Source organism: Hyperolius riggenbachi, chromosome 8 (genome assembly GCF_040937935.1).
Source record: "Hyperolius riggenbachi isolate aHypRig1 chromosome 8, aHypRig1.pri, whole genome shotgun sequence".
NCBI classification, from domain to species: Eukaryota; Metazoa; Chordata; class Amphibia; order Anura; family Hyperoliidae; genus Hyperolius; species Hyperolius riggenbachi.
This window is the reverse complement of record NC_090653.1, coordinates 10093699-10121439: the sequence shown is the minus strand read 5'-3', so window position 1 is coordinate 10121439 and position 27741 is coordinate 10093699. Positions and strand designations below refer to the sequence as shown.

The following is a 27741-nucleotide window of genomic DNA, read 5'->3' as shown; positions in this document are numbered from 1 at the left end:
TCTCAAGTGTGTATGCAGCATTACCCCAACAACCTAATTAGGCAGCAGATCCCTCCCAACAACATAGTTATTAGCTGATGTTCCCAAAACATCACAATAAGACAACAACTCGCCCTGCAAAATATAAATAAACATAAAAAGGCAGCATGTACCTCAAAATAAGGTCAAGTGTCCCCCCAAACAATTAGGCAATGTGCTCCCCAAAATAACATAATTAGTAGCAGTGTCCACTGAAAAGTTCCTACCACATACTGCCAGTCAGTCAGGTGATGCAGCACAGTACATATCACTCAGCAATGTTACCTTGTGCCAGAATAGGAAATGCAGAAGTTTTACTCTAGCAAAAGCATTGGAAGAATATTCAAAATACTCAGTGCACAGGCCCCAAATTTGCCACTTTGCCTTTCACAATGTTTGTATTACTTTCTGCCTATTCCTCAAGGCAAATCTGCTCCAACTCCTGCAAGTTAGATGGGATGTGTTTGTGTACAGCAACCTGCACGTCATACCACAGATTCTCGGTTGGATTGAGGTCTGGGCTTTCACTAGGCTATCCCAAGACATGCAAATATTCCTCTTTCCCCATATTACTGTTTCTTACAACTGCCATAAAATATGTAAAAAGTCGACTCACTGATGGACCAGAGAAACGGATCAAAGCCGACCTCCTCCCCGGGGCTCAGCTCTTCGAAGATCCAGGAGACGATGGTGTAAGAGGACGCTGGATAAATGATACAGATATACAATTCCACATGAGCAGTTTCCTATTTCCCATTAAAGAATATCACAGAAATAAAACAATATCATTTCGTTAAGGTCAGACTTCTTAATAAGCCTCTCTCAATAGAAGCAGCGTCATATAATACTGTAACTTGCAGGACATGATGTCACAAGGAGGTGTGTCTGGAGAGTGGAAAGAAACTTACAGCCATCCATGCTTTCTGCCATGTGCTCTGCATACAGGTACAACATCCGGCTGATTCGGCTCCCCAAGGAGAGGACTGATACAAGATGCAAAACGTATTTATTCTAAAACACTGGACAATGCGTTTTGTGGGCATCCACCCACTTCCTCAGGTCAATAAAACAGTGTGTCAAGATAAGAGTGCATTTGCCTGGAGCGCCTGTATATTATCTGGAGGGGTGTACATAGCTTATACTCAATGCCCAGGCTAACAGAATGTCAGCATTTTATGCATTATCAGAATGGTTGTAGTAGCACTGACTGACCAGATTTCTGCAGCTCCCAGTTACAGTCCATCTGGCGCTCCGCCTGCGTCCAATACCTGCTGTCAGTAAACACGGCGGCTCTCGTCATGGTGACCACTGCCTCACCTAAAATGACAAACACATACATTTAAACGATTTAAAGGGAAACTCAACCAAAAGGAGGGAATTGCTTATTATTTTTTTTTTACAATATTCGTTTATAAAATTAGTCAGTATTTGCCCATTATAAAATCTATCCTAACCCTGATTTATGCACCACGGGTGGCGACATCTTTAAGTCCTGTCAGGTGCATCACTGCAGAATGTTTGCTTATTGTGTGTTCTAAAGTCAGTAGAAACAACACCTCTGGGCCCATATGCAATTAACTTTTTCTCCGGAGTTTACTCCTAGGAGATCATTTTTCAACTTCGATTTAAAATAGCTTTTCAGGACATTGCAATGGAAAAAGTACCAACAAGTAGTGACAAAATACTATCAAACTTATTATCAAAGGCATTTTATTGAAACATTTGAAACCAGGATAATTACCATAAAAGTGGGCATCCTAAATGATTCACTGTGTTCTACTATATGTCGCTACAGGGCCTCTTAAGGCCTCCTTTCCAAGAACTGTTGATAGGCAGTGAAATGCCTCTCAAACTCTCTCAACTGCTCACTGGTGCCTGGTAACTGCTTGTTGCTGCATGATAACTGCTCACTGCTGCCTGGTAACTGCTTGCTGAGCACACAGCTCAACAGTCCGTGGAAAGGAGGCCTTAAATAAAAAATGTTGCAATTTGCATTAGTTTATACAAGCCATTGCAAAATAAATCTGAAGGGAAAATATCCTGATGACATAAAATATTGTCTAGTGGCAGGTGGTACCCCCCTAGTGGTATGACCTCATATAATGCAGCATATGTTTAAAAAAGCAGCGAGTTAGAATGGGCGCGCATTTACCTGATAGAAGAATATCAGTGACTACCAATATCCTACCATCACATATCCTATATACACACACACACACACACACACACACACACACACACACACACACACACACACACACACACACACACACACACACACACACACACACACACACACACACACACACACACACACACACACACACACACACACACACACACACACACACACACGTACACACACACTGTACACACACACACACACACACACACACACACACACACACACACACACACACACACACACACACACCTTACAATTTTCTGTCAGATTTACCTGCCAGATCAATTATTTGCAACATGTTCGATCTGAATTTCAACCGATTTTTTGATTTTCCGATCATTTTTTTTATCTTTTTTTGTTATCAATTTTCATTCAGTTCTATGAAAATCGATCAAAAAAGGATCAGAAAATCAATCGAAATTCAGATCGGACATGTTGGATATAATTGATCTGGCAGGCAAATCTGCCAGAAAATTGTATGGTGTGTACCTCGCATTACACTAACCTTCACATCTATCTATCGTTGCTATCCTATCCAAACATCTCTAATTTATAGAACCGTAAATTCCAACCCCACCTCCCCCCAAGCTATGACAAGCTTTAAAGGGACTCCGAGCTCCTCTCATGGACATGCCTTTAAGACTCCGACCAGTACTGCAAAGTACTTAGAGATGCATACCTTTCTGTAGCTTGTTCTCTCCTCTTTCATTTGATGCCTGAATCGCCGTTCTACACCAAATAGCTTTTGTTCGATTTCAATTTAAAAATTCCAGCTGCCATCTTGGCTATGTTATAACTTCCGGGTCACCCCTGTCTTCTCTGTTAGAGAAGTGCATCACTGAATGAAGCAGGAAGAGGAAGTGACACGCATGGCCATTGCAAGAGGCTCCTGCAGAGGGTTCATAGCACGACTTTGTAGGAAAAGTCGTCTGGCTTAATGGCATGCCCATGAGAGGTGCTCGGAGTCCCTTTAAGGGGGAGATTATATAGTTGGGTCCATAAATATTTGGACAGAGACAATTATTTTTTTCTAATTTTAGTTCTGTACATTACCGCAATGAATTTTAAATGAAACAACCCAGATGCAGTTGAAGTGCAGACGTTCACAAAGAGGTGAACAAAATGATTGCATAAAAATGTGAGAGAACTAAAGCATTTTTAGACCTCTTTTCCACCGACAGTTGATAATAATAATTTATAAGCAGATAAATGTCTCTCAAACTCTCACAACTGGCCACTGCTGACTGGTAACTGCTCACTGCTGCCTGGAAACTGCTCGCTGCTGCCTGGTCACTGCTTACAATACTGAGCACACAGTTCAACTGCCCGTGGAAAAGAGGCCTTAAAGTGGACCCAAATTAAAAATACAAGATTTCAGAAATAAAATCTGTTTTCTAAATCTATATATATAAAATCGGATGTATGTATGTATGTGTGTGTGTGTGTATGTGTGTGTGTGTGTGTGTGTGTATGTGCCGCGATCACGCAAAAATGGCTTGACCGATTTGAACGAAACTTGGTATGCAGATGCCTTACTACCTGGGATGATATGTTCTGGGGGTCTCGCGCCCCCCCTGCACACCTGGGCGGAGCTACAAACAGCAAATCAGATTTCACCCATTCATGTCAATGGAAAAAATGGAAAAGGCTGCCATTCTCACAGTAATCAAGCCAGAGTCCCCACACTTGGCACAGGTGGTCACTTGGTGACCGAGGTTACAAATCCAGAAAAAGTGGGCGGAGCATAAAACAGCCAATTAAATTTCAGCTATTCATTTTAAATGGGAAAATCTAAACTGCAGCCATTCTTACACTCGCAGGGTTTTCAAACTTGGCACACTTGGTCACTGGGTGACTGGGATTAATATTCAGGAAAGTGGGTGGAGCCTACAACAGCCAATCAAAATTCACCTATTGATTTTCAAGGGGAATATTTAAATTGCTGCCATTCTTACACTGTTAATGGCAGAGGCTTCAAACTTGCTACAGTCAGTCTTTGGGTGACTGGGGTCCAAATTCACTAAAGGGGCGGGGTCAAAAACAGCCAATCAGATTTCCTTGGTGGATAAACTGCTTCTATTCACACATTTTTGATGCCGGGGACCTAAAAGCTCACAAACTTGGTCATTGAGTGACTGTGTGTCCAGGTTACAATAAGTGGGTGGAGCCTACAACAGCCAAACAAAATTCACCTATTTATTTTCAAGTGGAATATTTAAATTGCTGCCATTCTTACACTGTTAATGGCAGAGGCTTCAAACTTGCTACAGTCAGTCTTTGGGTGACTGGGGTCCAAATTCACTAAAGGGGCGGGGTCAAAAACAGCCAATCAGATTTCCTTGGTGGATAAACTGCTTCTATTTACACATTTTTGATGCCAGGAACGTAAAAGCTCACAAACTTGGTCATTGAGTGTCCAGGTTACAAAAAATGGGCGGAGCCAAAAACAGCTTTTACTGGGAAAATATAAACTGCAGCCATTCTTACACCGTTATTGGCAGGGTTCTCAAACTTTGCACAGTTGGGCACTGGGTGAATGAGATTAAAGAGAACCCGAGGTGGCATTGCATTATGTTAGTGGGGCACAGAGGCTGGTTGGGCACACTAACACCAGCCTCTGTTGCCCCATCGTGTGCCTCAAAGACCCCCCTGCTCGCCGCTATACCCCCGCAGTGCTGGCGACACGCAGCGTGTCGCCAGCACAATGTTTACCCTAGCGCTGTCTGTCAGCGCCGCTCCGCCGCCTCCTCTGCATCGCCGCTACCCGCCCTCGTCCCTTCCCTCCCGCTGATTGGAGGGAAGGGACGAGGGCGGGTAGCGGCGATGCGGAGGAGGCGGGGGAGCGGCGCTGACAGACAGCGCTAGGGTAAACATTGTGCTGGCGACACGCTGCGTGTCGCCAGCACTGCGGGGGTATAGCGGCGAGCAGGGGGGTCTTTGAGGCACACGATGGGGCAACAGAGGCTGGTGTTAGTGTGCCCAACCAGCCTCTGTGCCCCACTAACATAATGCAATGCCACCTCGGGTTCTCTTTAAGGTTTTGGAAGGTAGGTGGAGCCTACAACAGCCAATAAAAATTCACCTTTCGATTTTCAAAGGGAATATTTAAGCTGCTACCATTCTTATACTGTTAATAGCAGATGCCTCAAACCTGGTACAGTTGGTCACTAGGGTTCAAATTCAGTAAGGGGGCGGAGCCACAAACAGCCAATCAGATTTGTTTATTTTTCAATAGGAATTGATACCATGGACCCCAAAGCTGATAAACTTGATAATTGAGTGACTGTATGTCAAGGTTAGAAAAAGTGGGCGGCGCCACCAACTTAATTGTTTACATGGCAGGGTTCCCAAACTTGGCATAGGTGGTCACACTTGGCACAGGTGGTCACTTGGTGACCGAGGTTACAAATCCAGAAAAAGTGGGCGGAGCATAAAACAGCCAATTAAATTTCAGCCATTCATTTTAAATGGGAAAATCTAAACTGCAGCCATTCTTACACTCGCAGGGTTTTCAAACTTGGCACAATTGGCCACTAGGTGACTGGGATTAATATTCAGAAATGTGGGTGGAGCCTAAAACAGCCAATCAAAATTCACCTATTGATTTTCAAGGGGAATATTTACATTGCTACCATTCTTACACTGTTAATGGCAGAGGCCTCAAACCTGATACAGTCAGCTATTGGGTGACTGGGGTCCAAATTCACTAAAGGGGGTGGAGCCACAAACAGCCAATCAGATTTTTTACATTGATTTCAGCCATTCTGTTATTGGCAGGGTTCTCAAATTTGACACAGTTGGCCACTGGGTGACTGGGACTAATATTCAGGAAAGTGGGTGGAGCCTACAGCAGCCAATCAAAATTCACCTTTTGATTTTCAAGGTGAATATTTATATTCCTGCCATTCATACACTCTTAATGGCAGAGGCCTCAATTCTGGTACAGTCAGTCACTGGGAGACTGGGGTTTAAATTCTGAAAAGGGAGCGGGCCAAAAACAGCCAATCAGATTTGTTTCATTTCAATGGTAAAATGCAACTAATTGATGCCAAAGACCCCACAGCTCATAAACTTGGTCATTGAGTGACTGTATGTCAAGATTAGAAATAGTGGGCAGAGCCAAAAACAACTAACTTTTTACATGGGAAAGTATACATTGCAGCTATTCTTACACTGTTAATGGCAGGGTTCTCAAACTTGACACAGTTGGTCACTGGGGGACTAGGATTAATATTCAGAAAGTAGGTGGAGTCTACAAGAGCCAATCAAAATTCACCTATTGATTTTCAAGGGGAATATTGAAAGTGCTGTAATTCTTACACTGTTGATGGCAGAGGCCTCAAACCTGCTACAGTCGGTCATCAAGTGACTGGGGTTCAAATTCACTAAAGGGCCGGAGCCACAAACAGCCAATCAGATTTGCTTTTCTGGATAAACTGCTTCCATTCACACAATTTTGATGCCAGGAACCCAAAAGCTCACAAACTTGGTCATTGAGTAGTGACTGTGTGTCAAAGTTACAAAAAGTGGGCAGAGCTAAACACAAATTTCACTGGGAAAATGTAGACTGCAGTCCTTTTTACACTGTTTATGGCAGGGTTCCCAAATTTTGCCCAGATGGTCACTGGGTGACTGAGATTAATATTCACAGAAGTGGGTGGAGCCTATAATAGCCAATCAAAATTCACCTGTTGATTTTCAAGGGGAATATTTAAATTGCTGCCATTTTTACACTGGTAACAGCAGATGCCTCAAACCTGCTACAGTTGGTCATTGAGTGACTGGGGTTCAAATGCTGGAGAGGGGCGCAGCCACAAACAGCCAATCTGATTAGTTTAATTTCTATGGGAATATACAAATTATTGATGCTAAAGACCCCAAAGATCACAAACTTGGTCATTGAGTGTTTGTGCGTTAGGGTTAGAAAAAGTGGGCAGAACCAACACCAGTCAAATACATACCCGGGCAACGCTGGGTCATCAGTGGGTGGAGACAAATACAAATTTCACTGGGAAAATATAAACTGCAGCTATTCTTACACTATTAATGGCAAGGTTCTTAAACTTTGCACAGTTGGACACTCAGTGAATGAGATTAATATTCAGAAAAGTGGGTGGAGCCTACAAAAGTGAATAAAGCTTCACCTATTGCTTTTCAAGGGAATATTTAAATGCTACTATTCTTGCACTGTTAATGGCACAGGCCTCAAACCTGGTACAGTTGGTCATTGGGTGACTGGGGTTCAAATTCAGAAAAGGGGGTGGAGCCACAAACAGCCCATCAGATTTTTTCATTTCAATGCAAATGATTGATGCCAAAGACCACAAAGCTCACAAACTTGGTCATTGAGTAATTGTGTGTTAGGGTTAGAAAAAGTGAGTGGGTGAAGCCGACACCAGCCAAATACATACCCGGGCAACGCCGGGCAATCAGCTAGTTATAATAATAAATAGCAGCCTTTTTTCAGCTGCATGATGACAAATATAAAATATTTTACATTTATTGGAGGAACCCCTCCCCTTCCTTTCAAATTGCCGGGACAAAATACGGCAAACTGGTGGAGTAGGTGGTGTCCGGCAATGGAGGAATTGCTAATGGCTGCCCCCAGTATAACCCTAGCTATGAAAAGAGAAGGGTGAAAAGCATGCACTGAAATGCTCATAGGCTTGAAGGAGTGTTTATTTAACTTTGTATGTGTCAGAGTGGTGCAACTAAATATTCTGAATTAAAAAAATGTTTGGTTTGGGTCCGCTTTAATGCAATCCCGTCATTTCAGAGGCACAAAAGTAATAGGACAATTGACTCAAAGGCTATTTCATAAGCAGGTGTGGGCAAGTCCATGGTTACAGTGTGTCATTATAAATTAAGCAGATAAAATGCCCGGTGTTGATTAGATGTGTGGTGCTTGCATGTGGAAAATGTGAACAGACAACATGCGGGTTAAAAGAGCTCTCCATGCAAGTGCAAGAAGCCAAACATAAAAAAATCCATCCGAGAAATTGCTACAATACAGGTGGCAAAATCTACTGTTTGGTACATCCTGAGAAAGCAAGAAAGCACTATTGAACTCAGCAACGCAAAAAAGACCTGAACATCTACAGAAGACATCAATGGTGGATGATCGCTGAATCCTTCCACCCCACTGAATCAAAGCTGAGAGTCTTGAGAATCTGCACTTCAACTGCATCGGAGATATTTCATTGTGCTAATATACAGAAGAACCAGAGGCATTGGCCTCAGTCTTTCTACCTACATACATACTGGACAGCTTTCAGTTACGCCATTACCGTAGTCCCTAATTTAGCGTGGTGCGATTTGCCTACTTAAAACAGAAGGTATTTGCGATAATTCAGCTTTAGTTGAGCAACTGTGGTTACCCACAATGCACCTCTACTGAATATGCAAATCATCTCTTTATCCCCCTGAAGCCAGACAAGCATCCAGATCCGCTGGTGTATAGCAAGCCTATAACTTTAAATATTACACAGCCACACCAACCCCACATGTAGACAGCCTGTTTCGGACTGTTGATCCTCATCAGTACATGGCAGGGAATGATATGGCTGTATGGGATAAGACTTGGACCAGTACAACAGAGTAACCAAGCAGCTCAGGGTGGCTCAACCACTAGGAAATTATAGGGGACTAATTTAGCATGGAAACCTAACAAATGCAAATTAACACTACGAGGACATCTTGTGTCTAAACAGAAAACTGCATTTTTTAAATCTGTCTGTCTGTCTGTCTGTTTTTGTACAGAACAGAATGTAGTGGTTATGAGCTCAGGCTATCTGGTGTAATTGTCTTACTGTTTGTTTTTCTGCTTGTAACCTCTACATATTACTACGTTTGTTATCAGAGTTTATGATGGTTTTGATGGTTTTGTCAGTGATGTCATCATAACACCAGCAGATGAACTCTGGAATCACATTCAATGTTCTGTAACTCTTTTTTATATAACAGCCGTAAATAACGTTTTACTGGAACGTTTTCATAGATTTACTTTCATAAACCTGCAGATTCATTCTTATTGTGCAGCAATGATTTACCACCTGTGCTCTCAGCTGCAGAACGGAATACTGCTGTGACATCAAAGAGGACCTGTCACTGAGGGGTGGGGCTACACATGTGTAAGCTGCAGAACAGAATACTGCTGTGACAGTAAAGAGGACCTGTCACTGGGGGGCTGGTGCTACACATGTATAATCTGCAGAACAGAATACTGCTGTGAGAGTAAAGAGGACCTGTCACTGAGGGGCGGGGCTACAAATGTATAAGCTGCAGGTCAGAATACTGCTGTGAGAGTAAAGAGGACCTGTCACTGAAGGGCTGGAACTACACATGTAAATTCTTACTACTGACAATGCCAACTTTGTGAGAGTAAATCCATTCATACGTTATGTAGGGTTTTCAATCACAGAGACATGTTACTCTGCTTACTGCACTCCATAGAGCATATTGCTACTCCCTGCTAGAGTTGGGCCGAACGGTTCCATGCGAACTTCCGTGGTTTGCGTTCGCGTCCCGCAGGCTTCCGTGGTTCGCGTCCCGCAGGCGAACCTTTGCGGAAGTTCGGTTCGCCCCATAATGCACATGGAGGGTCAACCTTGACCCTCTACATCACAGTCAGCAGGCCCAGTGTAGCCAATTAGGCTACACTAGCCCCTGGAGCCCCACCCCCCTTATATAAGGCAGGCAGCGGCGGCCATTACGGTCACTCGTGTGCCTGCATTAGTGAGAGTAGGGCGAGCTGCTGCAGACTGTCTCTCATAGGGAAAGATTAGTTAGGCTTAGCTTGTTCCTGGCTGCATACCTGTTCTGTGAACCCACCACTGCATACCTGTACTGTGAACACACCACTGCATACCTGTTCAGTGAACCCAACACTGCATACCTGTTCTGTGAACCCACCACTGCATACCTGTACTGTGAACCCACCACTGCATACCTGTTCAGTGAACCCACCACTGCATACCTGTTCAGTGAACCCACCACTGCATACCTGTTCAGTGAACCTGCCACTGCATACCTGTTCAGTGAACCCACCACTACATACCTGTTATGTGAACCCACCACTGCATACCTGTTCTGTGAACCCACCACTGCATACCTGTTCTGTGAACCCACCACTGCATACCTGTTGTGTTCAGTGAACCTGCCACTGCATACCTGTTCTGTTCAGTGGACCCGCCACTGTATACCTGTTCAGTGAACCCGCCACTGCATACCTGTTGTGTTCAGTGAACCTGCCACTGCATACCTGTTCTGTGAACCCGCCACTGCATACCTGTTCTGTTCAGTGGACCCGCCACTGTATACCTGTTCTGTTCAGTGAACACGCCACTGTATACCTGTTCAGTGAACCTGCCACTGCATACCTGTTCTGTGAGCCCGCCACTGTATACCTGTACTGTGAGCCCGCCACTGTATACCTGTACTGTTCAGTGAACCCGCCACTGCATACCTGTTCTGTTCAGTGGACCCGCTACTGTATACCTGTTCTGTTCAGTGAACCCGCCACTGTATACCTGTACTGTTCAGTGAACCCGCCACTGCATACCTGTTCTGTTCAGTGAACCCGCCACTGCATACCTGTTGTGTTCAGTGAACCCGCCACTGTATACCTGTACTGTTCAGTGAACCCGCCACTGCATACCTGTACTGTTCAGTGAACCCACCACTGCATACCTGTTCTGTTCAGTGAACCTGCCACTGCATACCTGTTCTGTGAACCCGCCACTGTATACCTGTACTGTTCAGTGAACCCGCCACTGCATACCTGTTCTGTTCAGTGAACCTGCCACTGCATACCTGTTCTGTGAACCCGCCACTGTATACCTGTTCAGTGAACCCGCCACTGCATACCTGTTCTGTTCAGTGAACCTGCCACTGCATACCTGTTCTGTGAACCCGCCACTGTATACCTGTACTGTTCAGTGAACCCACCACTGCATACCTGTTCTGTTCAGTGAACCCGCCACTGCATACCTGTTCTGTTCAGTGAACCTGCCACTGCATACCTGTTCTGTGAACCCGCCACTGTATACCTGTACTGTTCAGTGAACCCGCCACTGCATACCTGTTCTGTTCAGTGAACCTGCCACTGCATACCTGTTCTGTGAACTCGCCACTGTATACCTGTACTGTTCAGTGAACCCGCCACTGCATACCTGTTGTGTTCAGTGAACCTGCCACTGTATACCTGTTCTGTTCAGTGAACCCGCCACTGCATACCTGTTCTGTTCAGTGAACCTGCCACTGTATACCTGTTCTGTGAACCCGCCACTGTATACCTGTACTGTTCAGTGAACCCGCCACTGCATACCTGTTCTGTTCAGTGAACCCGCCACTGCATACCTGTTCTGTTCAGTGAACCCGCCACTGCATACCTGTTCTGTTCAGTGAACCCGCCACTGCATACCTGTTCTGTTCAGTGAACCTGCCACTGTATACCTGTTCTGTGAACCCGCCACTGTATACCTGTTCTGTTCAGTGAACCCACCGCATCAGTGCGCATACCTGTGCAGTTAAGTGAACCCACCTACCTACGTGAGTGCACGCAGTGTGATATACCACTCCGTGCATACCCGATATGGACAAAACAGGTAGAGGAAGAGGTAGTGCCAGAGCCAGAGGAAGACCACCCGGCAGGTCTGCGCGAGGTCGTGTAAATGTAATTTCGTGTGGACCTGGCCCACAGTACAGTGCTCGGAAGAAGACTGTCCCATCACCTCCCAAGATTGTCAGGACGTGGTTGAGTATTTAGCGACACAGAACACCTCATCTTGCTCAGCCACCAGCGCTACTACTAGCACCACTTCCGCTGCATTTGACACTTCGCAAGAATTATTTAGTGTTGAAATCACTGATGCACAGCCATTGTTGTTACAGCCAGATGAATTTTCACCAGCTCATATGTCTGAGTTAGGCGGCAACACTATGGATGTAACGTGTAAGGAGAATGAAGGATCTACTGATGGTGCATGTTTGGATTTGTCTGAGGCAAGCGAAGCCGGGCAGGATGATTACGATGATGACGATGATAGGGATCCTCTGTATGTTCCCAATAGAGGAGATGAAGAGGGGGACAGTTCAGAGGGGGAGTCAGAGAGTAGTAGGAGGAGAGAAGTTGCTGAAAGAAGCTGGGGCAGCTCTTTGTCAGAAACAGCTGGTGGCAGTGTCCGGCACCATGTATCGCCACCTATGTACAGCCAGCCAACTTGCCCTTCAGCATCAGCTGCTGAGGTCCCCATAGTGCCCACATCCCAGGGTGGCTCAGCGGTGTGGAAATTTTTTAATGTGTGTGCCTCAGATCGGAGCAAAGCCATCTGTTCGCTCTGCCAACAAAAATTGAGCCGTGGAAAGGCCAACACTCACGTAGGGACAAGTGCCTTACGAAGGCACCTGGAGAAAAGGCACAAACAGCAATGGGATGGCCACCTGAGCAAAAGCAGCAGCAGCACACAAAAGAAAAGTCACCCTCCTTCTCCTCTTCCTCCTTCAGGTGCATCATCTGCATCTGCCGCTTTCTCCCTTCCACCTTCACAGGCACCCTCCTCCACTCCGCCTCTGCCCTTGAGCGGTTCCTGCTCCTCTGCCCACAGCAGCAGTCAGGTGTCCGTGAAGGAAATGTTTGAGCGGAAGAAGCCAATTTCGGCCAGTCACCCCCTTGCCCGGCGTCTGACAGCTGGCGTGGCGGAACTGTTAGCTCGCCAGCTGTTACCATACCGGCTGGTGGACTCTGAGGCCTTTCGTAAATTTGTGGCCATCGGAACACCGCAGTGGAAGATGCCAGGCCGCACTTATTTTTCGAGAAAGGCCATACCCCAACTGCACCGTGAAGTTGAGAGGCAAGTGGTGTCATCTCTTGCGAAGAGCGTTGGGTCAAGGGTACACCTGACCACGGATGTCTGGTCTGCCAAGCACGGGCAGGGCCGCTACATTACGTACACAGCCCATTGGGTCAACCTGGTGGTGAACGATGGCAAGCAGGGCGCAGCGGACCAAATTGTGACACCTCCACGGCTTGCAGGCAGGCCTCCTGCCACCTCCTCTCCTCCTGCTACATGCTCTTCGCTGTCCTCCTCCTCCTTGGCTGAGTGGCAGTTCTCCTCTCCAGCTACACAGCCCCAGCTCCGCAGGGCCTATGCTGCATGCCAGGTACGACGGTGTCACGCCATCTTAGACATGTCTTGTCTCAAAGCGGAGACTCACACTGGAGCAGCTCTCCCGGCTGCTCTTAAGAAACAGGTGGATGAGTGGCTGACCCCGCACCACCTGGAGATAGGCAACGTGGTGTGCGACAACGGCAGCAATCTGCTTGCCGCTTTGCATATGGGGAAGCTGACACACATACCCTGCATGGCACATGTCATGAATCTAGTTGTTCAAAGATTTGTGGCAAAGTACCCTGGCTTAGCGGATGTCCTGAAGCAGGCCAGGAAGGTCTGTGGGCATTTGAGGCGGTCTTACACAGCCATGGCACGCTTTGCGGAAATTCAGCGGAAAAAAAACATGCCGGTGAGACGCCTCATTTGCGATAGCCCGACTCACTGGAATTCGACCCTGCTCATGTTCTCCCGCCTGCTAGAACAGAAGAAAGCCATGACCCACTACCTCTACAACTACAGTAGAATGAAACAGTCTGGGAAGATGGGGATGTTCTGGCCCGACAACTGGACACTGATGAGAAATGCATGCAGGCTCATGCGGCCGTTTGAGGAGGTGACCAACCTGGTGAGCCGCAATGAAAGCACCATCAGCGACTTAATTCCCTATGCTTACTTCTTGGAGCGTGCTGTGCGTAGAGTGGCGGATGAAGCTGCGAATAAGCGTGACCAGGAACCGTTACGGCAGGAACAGGCATGGGACCAATTTTCATCAGACCCAGCTGTTTCCTCAACACCTGCGGCAGCACAGAGGGGGGAGGAGGAGGAAGAAGAGAAGTCGTGTGCAGAAGATGAGTCAGACTCAGAGGATGATGAGCAAGGTGTTTCTTTGGGGGAGGAGGAGGAGGAGGGGACGGCGGCAGGAGAACACCCGCAGCAGGCGTCGCCGGGGGCTTGTGCTGCTCAACCTTCCCGTGGTATTGTTCGCGGCTGGGGGGAGGAGGTTGACTTACGTGACGTCACTGAGGAAGAGCAAGAGGAGAAGGAGGGTACTGGATCCGACTTTGTGCAGATGTCGTCTTTTATGCTCTCCTGCCTGTTGAGGGACCCCCGTATAAAAAACCTCAAGGGGAATGAGCTGTACTGGGTGGCCACACTACTAGACCCTCGGTACAGGCACAAAGTGGCGGACCTGTTACCAACTCACCTGAAGGTGGAAAGGATGCAGCACATGCAGAACCACCTGTCAACTATGCTTTACAATGCCTTTAAGGGTGATGTGACAGCACAACGCCAGCAAGGTACCACTGCCACTAATCCTCCTCCCGTGTCCACGCAGTCAAAGACAGGACGCTCCAGCGATCTCATGGTGATGTCGGACATGCTTTAGTCCAACGCCTCGCCGTAGCCCTTCCGGATCCACCCTCCACCAACGCCTGGAACGGCAGGTAGCCGACTACCGGGCCTTAAGTGTGGATGTAGACACTGCTGTGAACAGCGATGAGGAACCCTTGAACTACTGGGTGCGCAGGCTTGACCTGTGGCCAGAGCTGTCCCAATTTGCCATCCAACTTCTCTCCTGCCCTGCCGCAAGCGTCCTGTTAGAAAGGACCTTCAGCGCAGCTGGAGGCATTGTCACTGAGAAGAGAAGTCACAAAAGTGTTAAGTACCTCACCTTTATCAAAATGAATGAGGCATGGATCCCGGAGGGCTGCTGCTCGCCCCAAGACTAAGTCAGTCCCCGCACACACAGCATCTCTGCCTGCACGCCGTGTGACTGGCTGCCTGGCCTGCCCCAAGAAGACTAAGTCGCTCCCAGTCCCTCCACACAGCATGTCTGCCTGCAGGCCGCTTGACTACCTTCTCCGCCACCACCAACAGGGTCTGGGACTCCAGGCGGATTGCTGAATTTTTTAGGCCGCTGCTAGCAGCGGCCGCTGTTAGCAGCGGCCGCTGTAATAATTTTTCTGGTGCGTGTACATGACTGCCTAATTTTTCTGGCTGCACTGCGGGCAGCTGCAACAACAAAAGAAAAGGCATGTACATGCGCCCATTCCCCTTCGTGATCATTACCTTGCCGTGGTGAAGGGGCTTGCGTATCACAATGAAGCAATGACCGGCGCCTAGTCTCGGGGGGCACACAAAAGATAATAAGGTCGTTGCTTCATTGTGGTCAGACCAAATTTGATCAGCTGGACAGTCACTGTTCTGTCATTCAGCTACATCAGCCAGGCGACCATATGGGCTGTAAAGCCACCAAAACCTGCACTCTCGCCATGGTGCGCACCAGTCCAGCACGGCCGTCACTACACAAACAGCTGTTTGCGGTGCGTTACACGGTGAGTTTGGTGTGTCAGTGTGAAGCAGTACCTTAATTACACTACCTGATTGATGTATACACATGCAAGATGTTTTAAAGCACTTTAGGCCTGTCATTTAGCATTCAATGTGATTTCTGCCCTTAAAACGCTGCTTTGCGTCAAATCCAGATTTTTCCCGGGGACTTTTGGCGTGTATCCCACTCCGCCATGCCCCCCTCCAGGTGTTAGACCCCTTGAAACATCTTTTCCATCACTTTTGTGGCCAGCTTAATTTTTTTTTTTTCAAAGTTCGCATCCCCATTGAAGTCTATTGCGGTTCGCGAACTTTAACGCGAACCGAACCTTCCGCGGAAGTTCGCGAACCTAAAATCGGAGGTTCGGCCCAACTCTACTCCCTGCCAGGCTGCCACCTGGAACATAAGCACCAACTACCAAATTACCAAATGCCTGTGTAGTGGCAGGAGGAGCTACTGTATAATTATCCTGATCTCCTCCACTGACAGGAGAGGAAAGGATTCATCTACTAACCGGTAATAGCGTCTTGATTAATCCTCCAGGAGTCTGACCCCTCCCCTAGTGGACAATAAATTTGAATATGCAAACGTACAAAGACCCGCCTCTCCCCCTAGCACGTGTTTATAAAAGAGAGCCTACAATGGGTGGAAGACTGCTCTGTGCTGCTGCAGGAGTCTTCAGAAACTCGAGTGCTCCTAAAGATGGGCGGCTCCATACTGCACATGCGCGACCCTGCTCTCTCTCTCACACACTCACACATGGGCAATACGGAGCCGCCCATCCAAAGCCTCCCACGTTGGAGGATTCATACAGGGGAGACATCACTGGAACGAGGGGAACGTGAGAGGAACTTTAGAATCTTCCTTCTGTCTCCATAGGTATGTTTGGTTTGTTTTGTCTTTTAATTTCCTTTGGGTTGACTTTAAAGTGAACCAGAGATGAAGCACCCTCATGTATTTTACCATATATAGCAGTGGGAACATTAGAGAAAACACCTACCCTGCTCTCTGTTTCATCCTTCACTGCTCAGCCTGCCTGTTATCAGCTGTGATAAGAATCCCGGACTGGGCATTCAGTCTGGCTTTGCTCAGGAATCATTATAGCTGAGTCATTATAGCAGAGCCAGAAGGGGGCAGGCTTGGGCTTGAAAAGACATCAGAGAAGACAGACTCAGCTATAATGATTCCTGAGCAAAGCCAGACTGAACGCTCAGTGGGGGATTTTATCAGGGCTGTTAACAAGCAGGCTGAGCAGTGAAGAATGAAACAGAGAGCAGGGTAGGTGTTTTCTCTAATGTTCCCACTGATATATATGGTAAAATACATGAGGGTGCTTCGTCTCTGGTTCCCTTTAACATCCTTTATAGGCCAAAGTATTTCTTTTTACTCCTCTACAGGCATGAACACTTCTACTGACCACCTTTGGGTGACACTGCTAGGTAAGGAATTAAGAAAATACAGGATATAAAGATATAAAAGAAGTGTAAAGGGATGAAATAGAGGAGAGTGAGGAGAGAGAAATAAAGGAGGAGGAGAGAGAAGAGATGAAAAAGAGGGAAGTGAGAAGGGAAAACTAAAAGAGGAGGAGAGCGGAAATAATGAAATATAGGGAAGTGAGGAGAGAGAAATACAAGAGAGAGAAACCACAAGAAAAGGAGAGAGAAGGGGGAAAAGAGGCTGTAGAAATAAAAGAATTTGGGGGGACAGGGAAAAAGATATAAAAGAGATGGAAAGGGATGAAACAGAGGGAAGTGAGGAGAGAGAAATAAAAGAGGAGGAGAGAGAAGAGATCTAATAGAGGGGAGAGAAATAAAAGAGGAGGAGAGAGAAGAGATCTAATGGAGGAGAGAGAAATAAAAGAGGAGGAGAGAGAAGAGATCTAATAGAGGGGAGAGAAATAAAAGAGAAGGAGAGAGAAGAGATCTAATAGAGGAGAGAGAAATAAAAGAGGAGGAGAGAGAAGAGATCTAATAGAGGGGAGAGAAATAAAAGAGGAGGAGAGAGAAGAGATCTAATAGAGGGGAGAGAAATAAAGAAGGAGGAGAGAGAAGAGATCTAATAGAGGGGAGAGAAATAAAAGAGGAGGAGAGAGAAGAGATCTAATAGAGGGGAGAGAAATAAAAGAGGAGGAGAGAGAAGAGATCTAATAGAGGAGAGAGAAATAAAAGAGGAGGAGAGAGAAGAGATCTAATAGAGGGGAGAGAAATAAAAGAGAAGGAGAGAGAAGAGATCTAATAGAGGAGAGAGAAATAAAAGAGGAGGAGAGAGAAGAGATCTAATAGAGGGGAGAGAAATAAAAGAGGAGGAGAGAGAAGAGATCTAATAGAGGGGAGAGAAATAAAGAAGGAGGAGAGAGAAGAGATCTAATAGAGGGGAGAGAAATAAAAGAGGAGGAGAGAGAAGAGATCTAATAGAGGGGAGAGAAATAAAAGAGGAGGAGAGAGAAGAGATCTAATAGAGGAGAGAGAAATAAAAGAGGAGGAGAGAGAAGAGATCTAATAGAGGGGAGAGAAATAAAAGAGAAGGAGAGAGAAGAGATCTAATAGAGGAGAGAGAAATAAAAGAGGAGGAGAGAGAAGAGATCTAATAGAGGGGAGAGAAATAAAAGAGGAGGAGAGAGAAGAGATCTAATAGAGGGGAGAGAAATAAAGAAGGAGGAGAGAGAAGAGATCTAATAGAGGGGAGAGAAATAAAAGAGGAGGAGAGAGAAGAGATCTAATAGAGGAGAGAGAAATAAAAGAGGAGGAGAGAGAAGAGATCTAATAGAGGGGAGAGAAATAAATGAGAAGGAGAGAGAAGAGATCTAATAGAGGGGAGAGAAATAAAGAAGGAGGAGAGAGAAGAGATCTAATAGAGGGGAGAGAAATAGCTCATCTATCTGGTTTACTACAGACTGCCACATATCTGGCATAACCGATTCCAGCTGTCGTGCTGGGAAATACGTTGGGGCATTTCGGAGTCTCACGAATAGATAGAAAGGTACTTTAACACTAGATGGATGAAGATTTGTTGGAGATCAGGATATATCTACCTGCAGATCCCGTAAAGCCAGTTAGCCATTGTCTTCGTTTTTCCCGATCTGCCGTGTATTCCCCCTGTGTACACAAAGCAGCTGTTAGAAGACAAAGGATCAGATCAGTCCTATTATATTTCACTAGTGATTTTAGCCAATTACATAACGGGTGGGGCACCTGCAACTAGAGCCGGGACAAGGCCCTCCAGCACCCAAGGCTGAGACAGCAAAGTGCGCCCCTCCATCCCTCCGCCCCAGCCGTCACACACTGATTGCTATTACACTAAGAGGCCCCTCCCATCCCTCCCACCCCAGCCGTCACACACTGATTGCTATTACACTAAGAGGCCCCTCCCCCATCCCTCCCACCCCAGCCATCACACACTGACTGCTATTACACTAAGAGGCCCCTCCTCCATCCCTCCCACCCCAGCCATCACACACTGATTGCTATTACACTAAGAGGACCCTCCCTCATCCCTCCCACCCCAGCCGTCACACACTGATTGCTATTACACTAAGAGGCCCCTCCTCCATCCCTCCCACCCCAGCCGTCACACACTGATTGCTATTACACTAAGAGGCCCCTCCATCCCTCCGCCCCAGCTATCACACACTGATTGCTATTACACTAAGAGGCCCCTCCCATCCCTCCCACCCCAGCCGTCACACACTGATTGCTATTACACTAAGAGTCCCCTCCCACCCCATCCATCACACACTGATTGCTATTACACTAAGAGGTGTCCCCCTCCATCCCTCCCACCCCAGCTGTCACACACTGATTGCTTTTAGACTAAGAGGGCCACAGGGCCCCCAACCTCCCCAACACCTTAATCTCTAGTTATCTGGCTTACAGTCACTGCCATGTATCCCCTTTTCTTATTTCTTTCTGCTTCAAACACAATTAGGAATGACAGCTGAATGAATTCTGCTCCCCCTCTTACACTGCGCCCTGAGGCTGGAGCCTCTCCAGCCTATGCCTCGGCCCGGCCCTGCCTGCAGTATTTTTTTGCCCTTTGCCCGTCATTCACTGTCCAGAATGATCACAAGTCACAATCTATAAAATACACGTTGTATAAAGATCTTACTTGCCTCTCAGTGCTGCACAATAACTGCCCTCAAGCCCCCTACATCAGGCCCAATAACGTGTAATATTGTCACACTTCTGCACCTTGTACCTGTGCTCATGGGATATACAGTATAACATTACAGGGGTGAAACTCGAAAAATGAGAATTTCATGCTAAAGTCCATTTATTTTAGCAATTCAACTTAAAAGGTCAAACTAACAGACTCATATCATGCAAAGCGAGATATTTCAAGACAATTTCGTTCGTTTATTTCGTTAGATCGCATATAAAGGTTTTTCCAACGTGTTTGATCAGATTTTTATTGAAAAAATTGGATAATCGTTCATCGAAAAAAAAAAAAAAAAGAAAGATTCTTTTTCACTTTCATTCCATTCAATCCTTTCAGTCGCATAAACAGGAAAATCTAATGTTTTTAATTGTACCGTGTATGGGCACCATTACTTCCCTTGCACGTCATAGGTAGGTAGCTACAGGTGCCCCTTAGTATTAGGTAGCCAGAAGTACCCTCAATATTAACAAGAGGTGCCCCCCAGTATTAGGTAGCTAAAGCTCCATATTTAGCTAAAGGTGTTCCTGACTCGTATCAGTGGAATGCAGGGAGTATCAGGACTCTGCATAGGGAAGGGGGAGGGGAGTGAGCCGCCTTTCTATCATCAGGCACGTGCCAACACTGCTTTATGGTAAATCCGCCCTGAATTTTGATGATGATGGCTTACAGCTTATTGTCAAAATGTTCAATATTCTAAGCTTAAAGGGAACCAGAGAGAAAGCACCCTCATGTATTTTACCATATATATCAGTGGGAACATTAGAGAAAACACCTACCTTGCTTTCTGTTTCATTCTGCACTGCTCAACCATGCTTGTTAACAGCCCTGATAAAATCCCTGACTGAGCATTCAGTCTGGCTTTGTCCAGGAATCATTATAGCCGAGTCTGTGTTCTCTCATGTCTTTTCAAGTCCAAGCCTGCCCCCTGCTGGTTCTGCTCAGGATTCATTATAGCTGAGTCATTATAGCAAAGCCAGACTGAATGCTCAGTTGGGGATTTTATCAGGTCTGATAAGAAACAAGCTGTGCAGTGAAGGATGAAGCAGAGGGCAAGGTAGGCGTTTTCTCTAATGTTCCCACTGATATATATGGTAAAATACATGAGGGTGCTTTGTCTTTGGTTCACTTTAAGCTTAGAATATTGAATATTTTGACAATAAGCTGTAAGCCATCATCATCAAAATGTAGGGCCGGATTTACCATAAAGCAGTGTTGGCACGTGCCTGATGATAGAAAGGCGGCTCACTCCCCTCCCCCTTCCCTATGCAGAGTCCTGATACTCCCTGCATTCCACTGCATTCTACATGAGGGTGCTTCATCTCTGGTTCTCTTTAAAGAGACACTGAAGCGAAAAAAAGAATGATGATATAATGAATTGGTTGTGTAGTTCTGATAATTACTAGAATATTAGAAGCAAAGAAAATATTGTCATCTTTTTATTTTCAGTTATATAGTGTTTTTTTTTTTTTATAACAATGCATCATTCTCTAATATTTGCAGTTTCCCCACTGCTCAGCATTCGAAAGGATTTTACAGAGCAGACCAGTGACCTTTTGACCTGTCCTAGTGGCTGGATAGTGTAATGGCTAAGGGCTCTGCCTCTGACACAGGAGACCAGGGTTCGAATCTCGGCTCTGCCTGTTCAGTAAGCCAGCACCTATTCAGTAGGAGATCTTGGGCAAATCTCCCAACACTGCTACCGCCTATAGAGCGCGTCCTAGTGGCTGCAGCTCTGGCGCTTTGAGTCCGCCAGGAGAAAAGCGCAATATAAATGTTCTGTGTTTGTTTGTTTGTTTGTTTGTTTGTCCTGAACTGTTCTCTGCAGAAGAAAAAGCCGGACAGCTGAGATAATAAACTTCAGATAACAGAGCTCTCTGCCACTTTTTGTGGAGCTCAATGGCTTGCTTTGCATAGATAACAACTAGAGTGTCTTAGCTCTTCCTGTCCTGGAAACCATATTAGACTCATGTCTCTGCTCCCAATGTTTTATTTCTTAGCTGTACTACACATACAAATCATCATCATTTTTTTTTCGCTTCAGTTTCTCTTTACCACTTAGCAACTTTTGCCATACTTTTCTAGGTCCTTGTTTATAAACACATGTAAACACTTGGTCCTGTTTTCAATTTTTAGAAAACTGAGTTAGTATTGCACCATCTTGTGGCCAAAAAGTAAAAGTATTTCCAAATCCACCATTATACACTTACCATAGAAAAATTAAATACAGCTTCATTATTTTTTTTAACTCCTAACCCAAAATAAAATATTATTGCCATACATTCTACTAGGGACACAATTTAAACATTGTGATAACCGGGACAAATGGGCAAATAAAATGTCTGTTTTATGTACAATAGCACATTTTATTTTTAAACTACATTGGCTAAAAGCTGAGAAATGATGTTTTGTTTTTTTCAGTTTTCTTCTGCTTCCCTATCAGATGCATATAAAATAATATAATTCTTAGCATAAAGTACTGCCTAAAGAAAGCCTAGTTTGTCCCGCAAAAAAATCATGTATAGATAATTTCAGTGTGATAATCTATATATATAAAATCGGATGTATGTATGTATGTGTGTGTGTGTGTGTATGTGTGTGTGTATGTGTGTGTGTATGATCACGCGAAAACGGCTTGACCGATTTGAACGAAACTTGGTACACAGATCCCTTACTACCTGGGATGATATGTTCTGGGGGTCTCGCGGCCCCCCTGCACAACTGGGCGGAGCTACAAACAGCAAATCAGATTCCACCCATTCAAGTCAATGGAAAAAATGTAAAAGGCTGCCATTCTCACAGTAATCAAGCCAGAGTCCCCACACATGGCACAGTTGGTCACTTGGTGACCGAGGTTACAAATCCAGGAAAAGTGGGTGGATCATAAAACAGCCAATCAAATTTCAGCCGTTCATTTTAAATGGGAAAATGTAAACTGCAGCCATTCTTAGACTGTTAATCACAGAGTTCTCAAACTTGCCACACTTGGTCACTGGGTGAATGCGATTAAGATTCAAGAAAATGGGTGGAGCCTACAACAGCCAATCAAAATTCACCTATTGATTTTCAAGGGGAATATTTAAACTGCTGCTATTCTTACACTTTTAATTGCAGAGGCTTTAAACTTGCTACAGCCGGTCATTGGGTGACTGGGGTCCAAATTCACTAAAGGGGCGGGGCCACATACAGCCAATCAGATTTCCTTGGTGGATAAACTGCTTCCATTCACACATTTTTGATGCCAGGAACCTGACAGCTCACAAACTTGGTCATTGAGTGACTGTGTGTTGAGGTTACAAAAAGTGGGCGGAGCCAAAACAACTTTTACTGGGAAAATATAAACTGCAGCCATTCTTACACCGTTAATGGCAGGGTTCTCAAACTTTGCACAGTTGGTCATTGGGTGACAGATTAAGATTTTGGAAGGTGGGTGGAGCCTACAACAGCCAATAAAAATTCCCCATTTGATTTTCAAAGGGAATATTACATCTGCTACCATTCTCTTATACTGGTAAAAGCAGATGCCTCAAACCTGGTACAGTTGGTCACTGGGTGACTGGGGCCCACATTCAGGAAGGGGGCAGAGCCACAAACAGCCAGATTTGTTTATTTTTCAATGGGAATATACAAAGTATTGATACCAAGGAACCCAAAGCTGATAAACTTGATAATTGAGTGACTGTATGTCAAGGTTAGAAAAAGTGGCCAGTGCCAACAACTTCATTTTTTACATTGCAGGGTTCTCATACTTTACACAATTGGCCACTGGGTGACTGGGATGAACATTCAGAAATGTGGGTGGAGCCTACAACAGCCAATCAAAATGTACCTATTGATTTTCAAGGGGAATATTCACATTGCTACCATTCTTACACTGTTAGTGGCAGAGGCCTCAAACCTGATACAGTCAGTCATTGGGTGACTGGGGTCCAAATGCACTAAAGGGGTGGAGCCACAAACAGCCAATCAGATTTGTTAGATTGATTTCAGCCATTCTGTTATTGGCAGGGTTCTCAAACGTGACACAGTTGGCCACTGGGTGGCTGGGACTAATGTTCAGAAAAGTGGGTGGAGCCTACAGCAGCCAATCAAAATTCACCTTTTGATTTTCAAGGGGAATATTTACATTGCTGCCATTCATACACTCTTAATAGCAGAGGCCTAACATTTGCTACAGTCAGTCACTGGGAGACTGGGATTTAAATTCTGAAGGGAGCGGGCCAAAAACAGCCAATCAGATTTGTTTAATTTCAAAGGTAAAATGCAACTTATTGATGCCAAAGACCCCAAAGCTCATAAACTTGGTCATTAAGTGACTGTATGTCAAGATTAGAAATAGTGGGCGGAGCCAAAAACAACTAACTTTTTACATGGGGAAATGTAAACTGCAGCTTTTCTTACACTGTTAATGGCCGGGTCCTCAAACTTCACACAGTTGGTCACTGGGTGACTAGGATTAATATTCGGAAAAGTAGGTGGAGCCTACAAGAGCCAATCAAAATTCACCTATTGATTTTCAAGGGGAATATTGAAACTGCAGCCATTCTCACACTGTTAATAGCAGAGGCCTTAAACCTGCTACAGTCGGTTGTTAAGTGTTTGGGGTTCAAATTCAGTAAAGGGGCGGAGCCAAAAAGAACCAGATTTCTTTGCTGGATAAACTGCTTCCATTAGCACAATTTTGATGCCAGGAACCCAAAAGCTCACAAACTTGGTCATTGAGTAGTGACTGTGTCAAGGTTACAAAAAGTGGGTGGAGTTAAAAACAGATTTTTCTGGGAAATTGTAAACTGCAGCTCTTCTTCACTGTTAATTGCAGGGTTCTCAAACTTAGCATAGCTGGTTACTGGGTGACTGGGATTAATATTCAGAAAAGTGGGTGGAGCCTAAAAATGCCAATCAAAAATCACATGTCACTTTTCAAGGAGAATATTAAAATTGCTGCAATTCTTGCACTGTTAATGGCACAAGCCTCAAACCTGGTACAGTTGGTCATTGGGTCACTTCAAATTCAGAAAAGGGGACAGAGCCACAAACAGTGAATCAGATTTGTTTCATTTCATGGGAAAGTACAAATTATCGATGCCAAGGACCCCAAAGCTCACAAAATTGGTCATTGAGTGACTGTGTGTCTAGGTTACAAATAGTGGGCGGAACCAAAACCAAATTTCACTGGGAAAATATAAACTGCAGCCATTCTTACACTGTTAATGGCAGGGTTCTCAAACTTTGCCCAGATGGTCACTGAGTGACTGAGATTAATATTCCGGGAAGTGGGTGGAGCCTATAATAGCCAATCAAAATTCACCTGTTGATTTTCAAGTGGAATATTTAAATTGCTGCCATTTTTACACTGTTAATAGCAGATGCCTCAAACCTGCTACAGTTGGTCATTGGGTGACTGGGGTTTGAAAGCTGGAGAGGGGCGGAGCCACAAACAGCTTATCTGATTTGTTTCATTTCTATGGGAATATGCAAATTATTGATGACAAGGACCCCAAAGCTCACAAACTTGGTCATTGAGTGTTTGTGCGTTAGGGTTAGAAAGTGGCCGGAGCCAACACCAGTCAAATACATTCCCGGGCAACGCCGGATCATCAGTGGGTGGAGACAAATACACATTTCACTGGGAAAATGTAAACTGCAGCCATTCTTACACTGTTAATGCTAGGGTTTTTAAACTTTGCACAGTTGGTTACTGGGATTAATATTCAGAAAAGTGGGTGGAGCCTACAAAAGTGAATCAAACTTCACCTGTTGCTTTTCAAGGGGAATATTTAATTGCTACCATTCTTGAACTGTTAATGGCACAGGCCTCAAGCCTGGTACAGTTGGTTATTGTGTGACTGGGGTTCAAATTCAAAAAAGGGGGTGGAGCCACACACAGCCAATCAGATTTGTTTCATTTCAATGCAGATTATTGATACCAAAGACCGCAAAGCTCACAAACTTGGTCAGTGAGTAATTATGTGTTAGGGTTTAAAAAAGTAGGCGGAGCCAACACCAGCCAAATACATACCCGGGCAACGCCGGGCAATCAGCTAGTTAGTAATAAAGTTATTACCGAATGAATGGGAAGAGCTTTTGCAGGGGAAAAAACCTGTGGTAGAGAAGAGGTTTTAAGGTAGTCGTACATCTCATTAGTGTATAAATGAGCATGTAATGTGTGCATGTATACACTACCTGTCCTGTGTCATGGTGCCGTCCTGCTCCTGAATCCTCCGCTCTTCTATAGCCGCATACAGTGCTGGCGTGGCATGTGCGACGCATCGTATGCGCGACGCCGTGCTATGCGCCGACAGCGTGTGTGGGGCTTACAGAAAAGTGGCGGATTCGGAAGACGGACAGGCTCCGCAACATAGGACAGGTAATGTATAAATGCACACATTGCATACATTTATACATTGCAGGAGGTTTTGTTGCGTTCCTTGCTCGCTCCGATATTGCTCGCCGCTACCTCCACCCACCCGATGGTCGGGCATGCACTTGGCGGCACCGATTTTCAACCGATTCCGATTGCAATATTCATGCAATGTATGTGCACCTTTAAAGTGTCAGACTCTAATCAGCTAATTCATCCAAAACACCTGCAAAGGGTTCCGATTTCATAGATTAGCGACACCTTTTAAGTTGAATTCCTGAAATAACTGGACAATATTCACATTTTTTGAGTTTCACCTTTACTCAGTACCTTGTACCAGTACTCAGGAGACAAGTAACATTACTCAGCACCTTCTACAAGTACTCTGGGCATAAATAACATCACTGAGCACCTTGTTCCGGTTCTCAGGGGATATTGTACCGGTTTTCAGGGGATTGGGCAACATGGTGTCCCCTGCACTCACCAGGTGGGGGTCCGTGGACGGGATGATATAGGCACTGATGTTGTAGGCCCTCATCTCTTGACGTAGTCTGTTCAGTTCACCGGTGGAGTTCCTCACAGTGGATGGGATATACTGATGGAGAGGACAAACAACACACGGTATTTATCATAAAACTATATTACACAGGGAAACGTTATTTACACTATGACACAATCACTAAGAACATTAAGAGCTTTCCACATTTTTATTCATTACATAAACCTTGTGAATGCTTTTTGTTTAATAACCTCTTCACAAGACTGACTGGAAAGCAGGCCCAGGAACATGTAAAGGAGGAAACCTTCTGGGGTACAGAGGAGGGCGCCCCCTGATGGCTGGTGATGGTGTGGGTGGGGTGGGAGAATCCAGCAGTGTCACCCCATCTATAGGAAGCCTAAGGGCCCATTTCCACTATCGCGAATTCGCATGCGTTTTTCGCATGCAAATTCGCATAGTAATACAAGTGAATGGTACTGTTTCCACTTGTCAGGATTCTTTTGCGTTTTTCTGTGCAGAAAAAATTCGCATGGCAGAGCCATCAGAATTCGCATACCGCTATGCGAATCACATACAATGTATTTCATAGGAAATTCGCACGAGGTTTGGGTATGCGAATTTTCATTTTATGCGAATTCGCATAGAAAAAATGGAAAAGCACACCAGCACTGCCATGGTTAAATTCGCATACATCGTCGTCCATGCGAATTCGCATGAAAATTCGCATAGGTCCTCATGCGAATTTCTACCGCGTGGATTCGCACCGCACAAGTGGAAATGCAGCCTTACACTGTTAGTTCGTTTTTGTCAAGATGATTGTTGAGTGGAGCAGAGCCTCCAATCTAGCGGGTAACCTACCATCAGGGCTGGATCTTCCATAAGGCACGTGACGTGCCTACAGGTGCCTTATGTGGGAGAGGCGGTCCCTCCTCCTCAGATCACTGACCTCAGGAGCTTACAGTCTAATCCCTGCATCATATCACTAACCTCAAGCATAAACGCTAAGGATGACATGAGACAGCGATTAGAGTATAAGATTCAGTGGACAGTTAGTGACATGAGGAAGGGATTAGAGTTCAGAAT

General features: G+C 45.4%; 1 protein-coding gene across 2 annotated transcripts in view; it reads right to left on the bottom strand.

The window, feature by feature from the left end:
• The window catches only part of LOC137528026 (xaa-Pro aminopeptidase 2-like), a 124793-nt gene that overhangs the window by 62316 nt on the left and 34736 nt on the right, over positions 1-27741 (bottom strand). For both annotated transcript variants that reach the window (XM_068249247.1, XM_068249246.1), the window contains exons 3-6: positions 26644-26754; positions 18678-18741; positions 1231-1335; positions 635-721 (exon numbers count right to left, since the gene is read on the bottom strand). In XM_068249247.1, coding sequence (XP_068105348.1) covers positions 635-721; positions 1231-1335; positions 18678-18741; positions 26644-26697 — 310 coding nt within the window. In that variant the 5' untranslated portion in view covers positions 26698-26754. The remainder of the gene's footprint in view (positions 1-634; positions 722-1230; positions 1336-18677; positions 18742-26643; positions 26755-27741) is intronic.